We start from the raw sequence: 8,147 nt of genomic DNA, 5'->3' as shown, positions 1-8,147 counted from the left end.
GCGCATAGCATTCTGGGACGGCGCAGCGTCCATCAACATTGATGGCGGGAAAGCTGGCGAAGCTCCGCCCACTTCACAATCGCTGTGAAAATTGTCAACAGTATGATCAACTATTTCCTCTCTTGCAGCTTCAGGCACATCAATCGACAAGAATTTACTTCTGTCGTTATGGGATTGAACTCCCGCAACCAAACTGTCGAAGACAGCATCGTTATTACAACGATTAGGTTTATTGGCGATGTTCGCCATTGTTTTGTAAACAAAGCTCTCGATAAGGGTCAAAGAATTTGACCCAAAACACAACAAAACGAGAGGAATATGACATGAAGTGCCACAGCAAACAAAAGTTCCGTAATGCTTTAGATGAAAAAACATCATAAACATGTTCGATAAACTCTGTAAATAATCCAAAAAGTAGTAAAATTCACTGTCGAGAAATAAGCGTGTCTTGTTGGAATCGCGTTACACTAAGCACTGATTGGTTGAATGGAATCACGTGACCTAAGTCATCTCATATGATCCCTCAGTACTTTGATTTGATAGAATATAAGAATTACCGTCTTACAGTGGTCTTCTGATGTTTTCATAACTTTCATCATTAAAGTGAAAAGAGATTCTTTTTTCACTGTTTTGGGACCTTTATGGCAAGTGGATTATTGTGTGAATTCCGACCCGTACATGTCTTATGCAAGGTATTGATCGAGGGAGTCTTGCGTCAGACATCCAGAGGAATACACACCAAATCCGTGAAATTTCAACGGCGATTGAGGGTACATGTATATATATAGCAAGTGTTAAATGTGCTCTACATATAAACTTCTCATACTCTATAAGAAGCACTGAAATATTTTCATATTAACATATATGATATTTCCTCCTTAGAACAATCTATATCTTTAAATTTTCGTCGAGAACGACGAAGAACAATGCACTCTATAAATAGATCGAGGTCGTGTCTTTGTTCAGAGAGTGTGCGTGAAAAATCATACCCTCTGGTTGGAGCAAATAGTACGAGTTTCTTTAGAACAAGTCGTGTACATCTTTTTCCCAGAATTCCAAATTACGCAAGCACACTTGCAGTTTCATCCCACCGTAAATAGTCAGCCCGTGGGATGACTAATCAACAGGGAGACAAACAGACCTCCCTAAAAAAAAAAAAACACCCAAAAGCAGTCGCGAGATCGATTGCCCAATGGGTCATGAAATACCGTAGCTCTCTACATTAAATTTGGGGACTTTGAGGAAATGGACATTACACCATGTCATTCTTCCCCGCGAGTCCGAGGTAAGTCTCCAAATAACAACGAAGGGAGGATATTCCCCATCACCCGTAATAAAGAAAAATGAATCAACCTACATTTATTCAATGGAATTGTCGCTTGGAGGTTTTAGAGTTAATTTTAATGAATTGTCTTTACTTATTCAGAACCATTGCTCGGTAGACATGTATTTACAAGAAACATACATAAAATAAACAAAAAAATTGATGTTGCCATCAATAGTCGCTCGGGAAATAAATGAAGTAAAATCTTGATCATCAAACCGCTTCGATTTGTGTGATAAAGGCATGCGTCTGAATGATCGAGACTATAGTAGAGAAGATTTACCGTTCAAAAATCGAACAATAAAGATACCGTTTTAAACTTTATCATTTCCTGAAGTCACCGTTGACTGCATAAAATATAAATTAGAATCAGGCACATGTATCACCTATCATCAAAAATATATTTGACTTCATGAATATAAAACACAAACTGTGTAACGTACGTTTTTTTTGCGATAAGTAAAATTTAATGTTCTAAAAAAAAGGGACCTGTCGTTTTGTCGATAGTAAATGATAAGCAACTTTGTATATTACATATGAAAAACATATTTATTTTAAAGATGTACTTCATCAGGTCCGTAGAATGCGGGGGGGGGGGGGGGCAGCCCCCCTACTTTTTCTGAGTATGGTATTTCGCTATTGTAAATATTGCTTTATATGCTGGTTCCACCCACCCACCCACCCCTCCACCCCTTTTGTTGCAGTAAGGTCGGTTTGACGGTAAATACCTTTTTTTTTTCTTTTTTTTTTTTTTGTTTTGTTTTGTTTTTGTTTTTTTTTTTTTGCTTGTCAGATATTTTTGGGAAGTTGCCCCCCCCCCCAGCCACTTTTGTAACCGTTGGTACAGGCCTGCTTTATGGAGGTAAATATATTGTTTATCTCGTAATTTATAAAGGGAAAGAACATTCTAATGTATAATCTTTTTAATGTATATTAGTTAATCTTTAATTCTGAATAACTTCTCCCACCTCAATCCTCCGGACTGCAACATGATTAAGTTTTAAGACTGATGGAGCCGCTGGTGGTTTTTCTATAACAATCCACAACAAATACATCCTTAGTCACGTGTTTTTGAAAGAAAGCAAATCTCCAAGCAGTAGTTATACACCTTTCTCTTGATAAAACAATTACCCTTTGTGCTATATATATATTCCCCCAAATTATGAACTACAGTCTCACAAACTGACAAAATTTATTCAGCAACTTCCTACCCCATTTCTTCTCATGGGCGACTTTAATTCCCATATTCCTCTGTTGGGCACTGACAAAAAAAACAGATTAAGGTAAAAAAAAAAAAAACTTGAAAATGCAGATTATTTCATCACAATCTCTGTATATCAAATGAGTTCCAACACTTATCTGCATATCTGTATCTGTATATCAAATGTGTTCCAACACTTATCTGCATCCGGGCTAAGGTTTATATCCCTTGATAGTTATCAGTATAGCGGAGCCTTCTTATATAAGATTTTGATTGGTCCGTTCATGACGTTTTGTGTGGAAGCCATAATTTCCTAATCATTATAGTCTTTCACTAAATAACAATTTTAAATTGCCAGTTAGTACATGTCTATGAAATTATTTTGTCAAGAGGAAAACTTTATTTTCAAATTATATTTAGAACTAAAACATTGTGTTCTATTAGTTTAATGAGTATTAACTGGAAATTAAACAATGCTGTTTGAAGTCAATTTGAATATCAGTGGTTACAAAACATTTGAGAAATTTGAAAATCATCCTGAATCAAGATCTATACAAAATTTACAGAAGTTTTATAACATACAGCAAATGAGTACATACCTAAAACCTAGACAAAATCTACTAGAATTAAAAAGAATGGTACACAGAAGAATGCAATGAAGCTATGAGAACCCGTAAAAAAGCGGAAAGACTCTTTAACAAATCATTCTCCGATAAATTTAAGTAATTTTTAGATATTTCGAGCAAAAGCTCGAAAAACTATAACTTGCAGTGAATGAAAATCCTAAATTCACATACTCCTATTCAGAAGGTATCGAATGCGATACGAAAAATAAAAGGAAAAGGTTCCGGCGAAAAATATCAACATTTTAATGTTGGAAATCAAATTATTACAGATAAGAAAGAAAAATCTAATTAAATAGCTGAAACAATTGCCAAAACTTCCTCAACAAAAATATGAGAACTAATTTAATCACATTTAAAAATTCACAGGAAGGCATTACACACACTTCACATATAAATGATCAGCGTAAAGGTTGAATACTGCAGGTCCAGATCCGTTCCCAAGTGGGTATAGTTTTTACATGACTAACCTTAGGAATGATGTATGGAGACCATGCCTTAGATGTTCTCTATTTTACTGAATCGTGCCTTTTTTTATATTTCAGAAATATTACATTTAACAAGCAGGCTAGATTGTTGCACTGGAGAAGTATACACCGATTTTCCTGCGGATGCAAGTCCATTCAAGTGAAAAAGGCCAAGATTGCTCGAATTAAAAAAAAAATAACAAGCTATACATAGGGATTGCATTTTTATTTTGGCATAAGTAAAAGCCTTTTGAGCAGCTCTTGTCCTGAGTGCCTATTCGGGTACCTAGATTTGTTTATATTTACATACCCAAAGTCAAATAGCCAAGATAGTGACAACTGGTTATTATTGTAATTTTACTGTTTGAATACAGCGTTTTCTGTAACACTACACGTATTTTGTTGAGGAAAAATAATGCATAATATCAAGGCATTTACTTTACATGTAAATAATGTATTTATTTGCAAGTAAATTGCCAATACAATATTCATTTATTTTGCAAATTAAATCACCTCACTTTACCACTCTAACTATATTTATATAAAATGCAATTTACCGCCATCCATTGCTCTTTATTCTTTATTTAATCCTGAATTTTGAAGCATCTATAAGCTATATTAAATATATTTTCGTAGGTTGCAACCTTGAGTGAACGACATGACAAAAGACTCCTCCAATAGGCTGTAAGAGTTCTGCCGTTTACAGATTTATCTTTGAAACTTAAAAGAAGTCCTCGACTATATATTCGTATTCTTATTTTAAATTTCAAAGAAAAATCAGTAAACGACAGTCAGGACTTCAAGTTCAAACATTTCTGTAGAAGACATATAACATGAAGCAGATGGTCTACTTCTGTATAGACGACCAAACAAGATACAGGAGGGTCAGTAAGTCCAGAAAGTGATAAAGAATTTCAAGTCATGGAAACAAACTTTTACACGAGGACCATCTTTCTGTCTTCAGTCTTTGTAAGTACATCTTTTCGAATTTTTAAAGTGCAGAAATCATTTCATTTTTATATAATTTTGACGTAAGTTTTAATGTGGGCTCCCTCTTTTGACAAAGACAATAAATCCTGTACGAAGCTGTTTGGTAAATTAGTAGGAAGGATTTTCAAGCAATTGTTTTAGATTTCAAACTTTTTCGTTCTTTCCGATGCCTTCGTTTCTCTAGTAAACGTTTTAGTGTGAATCCATGTCCTATCTCGCAATCATCCACAATAACTTTTCATTTTGTGTGTGGGTGTTGTTTTTCATCTGTGTTCACTGCACTTAACTCTTGAATTCGCTTAAAACTCACTTTTTTTTTTTACTTCTTTATATAAAGAATTTAAATTTTAGTAATATTTAGGACATGTTTTGTTGTGCATGAAAAATGTTAATGCTCTTACTCCAGATACAAACTTTTTCTTCAAAAAACATGAAACTAGCATTTTTTTTCTATGTTTGTGCAAGTAAAATGCATATGTATAGCTGCTTCTTTTTTCAAAGATCCTAGGCCTCCATTAAGTGCAATGAAGAGATAAAACATTGTTGAGTTTTATCTGGGTACTGGCAAAAGCAAGAAATTTGAACATCATAGAAAGTCGGCAACTTCTTAATATTTTAGAAACCCGATCATACATAAATTTGCTTGTTCAGAGATTTGTATTGTTTGTAGATTATTTTAGATCGTACACTTTGCGTTATGTTCACTAGAATACATTTTATAAACAATAATTTTGCAAATGAGCTGATAAGTCGCCCTTGTGGCGCTGTGATTAGAATGAAGCCCAATCCCCCCTACTAGTTCATTCTGTCGTTGCTAGGTATTGAGTTGATCCTTACGCTGCAGGATCGAATCCCACTGCGGCACGGACACCAGACATTCAGATGAAACTGAAAGGTATAATCCGAAGTCCTCTGTCGCTGATGATGCTTGCACGAAAAAGCTCCCTCATGATTACTAATCAATGTACATAAGTGCCGATTTTAGTCTAAATTGCAGCCTTCCATCGGCAATACGTGGTATCTAAACATGTATTTATTCTGGAGTGGACGTCACCGAAAGAGACAATTGATTTCATTGTTTTATAGTCTGGATTCGGATTTCATAAAATAGCATTACGGTCTATAATCTGAATTGCGATGTAAGTCTTTGGTCTCTAAATGATCAAAAATTCCTTTATTGCAGGGTATTGTATTACTTGCTGTGGTACCGGACACAACACATCACGTGACTACAAAAGCAACCACTACTCACCGACCCACGCCAGAACCATGGGAATTTGTCAACAATTTTTATTTATATGACAGAGATTCTGTACGTCAAATAAACAATCATATTAATCAATTAGATAAAGTTGTTTTTGATAAGCTGTGGTCTCTCTCCAGTGAATACTTATCTGTGCTAAAAAATGGATTTACAAAACTTATTATCAATATAACAAATCTATTTAAATATGCATGATATCAACCATAGTCCGGGACATTGGTACTCTCGAAGTCTGAGCATTTATTCAATATAAAAGGTGACCTTGAAGTTTACCAATGTAAAATATTCTGTGTTATTTTTGTTCAATTTTCAAGTGATTGTGTTTGGATTCCGTTTCAGCATTATTTCTGTGTCTCTCACCACTCATCCCATCAGCATATCCACTACTGTATCTGTTACCATATACCATACGAGGACAGAGGCATCCTGCAGGACCCAAAAACGCTCATGGAAACTGAGGTATCTTTCTGGATTTTTATCTGTAAAGACCACTGAAAACTTTAGTTTTCAAGTAGTCAGTGATAAATTAATTTGATAATCTGAATATATACGATATACAGGTGAAAGAACTTGTGTTAATATAACATCTTGATATTTGTTAAAGTAAATCTAGCAACAAATGCTTTAAAGAATGTTTTTCTGGTAGCTTTGAATTGAGAAAAAGAGGGGAGGGGTCTAAGGAAAGAGGCAGCCACAAAAAATATGGCGATACCTTTATTTTGTTTTTGAAACAACCATGCCTGCAAATGGCAGGTTCGAAGTTATATTTCACGTACACATTAAATGTGAGGTCCCTTGTATCTTGTTGTTCAGGGAGATAAAAGCTTTTATATTACTTCTTTCAAAAATATATTTGGTTTTTAAGTACTTGTAAGGACTTGTAGATTGGTCTTGTTCTTTTAGTATATGCAGATTTATTCATTGTACAACAAAACTTGAACAAATCGGGCATTTTTATGGTAGAATTTTACTGATTTGACACATTTTCTTACTTTTATGAAAAGAGCAATTAAACTATCTCAATGCATGTATATTTAGTCTAGGCCATATATATATATATTTTTTTTTTTAGAAACTCGTGTTCGAGTTATTTGACGCTGGATACCATGTTCAAATGAATTTAACAGAACTTCAGTTCTACAGTCAACGTAACTTTCATATGTGTTCACACACTAATGGAAACCCTGGAGTCAAAACAACTTACTATTTAGTTTACCCCAAGCCCAGTCAATACAGCTCTACAGCATAAGAGCATTTCGTGTTTTGTTAGTATTAATAAAAATTTTCTAACGAATATTATAATGCTCTCTTTTTTTTCTTGGCAAAAAATGCTAAGAAAAATTGTTTTAAAATGGCTAACATCCACAACAGTTACTCAATAAGTGTTCAATTAATTCCAGTGTATTACAGAGCCTGGATAACGAATATCTGAAACATAATTCTCCATCGTGTTCATGTTCTTCTTCACCCTATAACTATAGTTCTGCTGGACACGTTATTACTGATGACGTAAATATACCGGTAGTTAATAATGAGGACGTTAGATCACTAATTTTAAAAGGTCCTAAATATAGGGAACCCCGATCCTTTAACTGGCATCGTAATTTCATATATATTATGGATTCTGTAGAGATTACGACAGGCGTTGGGTTAGACATGAAAAAGAAGACCTTGACACTTTGTCAGAATGGATTAAATGTATCAGATATATGTTAAAATCTCGCATTAAACGATTGAGGGGCAGTATGAAAACCATCTATCCTTCTGTATTCATTAATTCAGAAGTGAAAAAAGAATTAGATAGAAAACACGATCAGTACGTACTGGTCCCTGCTGACAAAGCAGGTAACAACATTGTCTTTTTAAAGCTCATTATATAAATTGAATTTTAGAGGAACTGGGATTGAATTCTACAAGTGGTAATCCAACTTATACCCATGACTCCCTTTCTAAGGAGGAAATTCTTCAAAATCATATGTCAGTTTTGAATATTTTTAATATTCCCAACAACAAAAATGAATTTGAATTACCATATCTGTATTGGATTCCGAAACTTCATAAAAATCCTTACAAACAAAGATACATAGCGGGTTCCAGTAAATGTTCTACCAAGCCTCTTTCTTTACTCCTCACTAAGATATTAACAGTAGTGAAGGAGAAACTTCAAGAGTACTGTGCAACAATATATTCAAGAAATAGTGTAAATCAGATGTGGATACTAAAAAGTTCAAAGGAACTTTTGGAACATTTGAAATCACAAAATTTTACAAAAATTAAC

The 8,147-nt window shown here is 34.2% G+C and overlaps 1 protein-coding gene across 1 annotated transcript; it reads left to right on the top strand.

Annotated features, from left to right (window-relative positions):
- Nucleotides 1-4,448: 4,448 nt before the first annotated feature.
- Nucleotides 4,449-7,132, top strand: LOC133185028 (uncharacterized). The gene is made up of 4 exons (XM_061320091.1): nucleotides 4,449-4,499; nucleotides 5,789-5,917; nucleotides 6,209-6,328; nucleotides 6,942-7,132. The coding sequence occupies exons 1-4, from the start codon at nucleotides 4,449-4,451 to the stop codon at nucleotides 7,116-7,118; spliced, it is 477 nt and encodes a 158-aa protein (XP_061176075.1). The 3' UTR covers nucleotides 7,119-7,132.
- The last annotated feature ends 1,015 nt before the right edge of the window (nucleotides 7,133-8,147 follow it).

The sequence above is a fragment of the Saccostrea echinata genome, unplaced genomic scaffold, assembly GCF_033153115.1.
Source record: "Saccostrea echinata isolate AGI-Se365-2 ecotype Australia unplaced genomic scaffold, CSIRO_AGI_Sech_v1 ptg000012l, whole genome shotgun sequence".
Taxonomy (NCBI): domain Eukaryota; kingdom Metazoa; phylum Mollusca; class Bivalvia; order Ostreida; family Ostreidae; genus Saccostrea; species Saccostrea echinata.
Note: the sequence above shows the minus strand (reverse complement) of the source record. Positions and strands in the feature narration are given on the sequence as shown.

Excerpts from the sequence above, each read along its gene's own strand:
- LOC133185028 (XM_061320091.1), top strand. The coding sequence starts at position 4,449 with ATGAAGCAGATGGTCTACTTCTGTATAGACGACCAAACAAGATACAGG. Across the intron at positions 5,918-6,208 it reads ATTTATATGACAGAGATTCT|CATTATTTCTGTGTCTCTCA; the intron begins GTACGTCAAATA and ends ATTCCGTTTCAG. Across the intron at positions 6,329-6,941 it reads AAACGCTCATGGAAACTGAG|AAACTCGTGTTCGAGTTATT; the intron begins GTATCTTTCTGG and ends TTTTTTTTTTAG.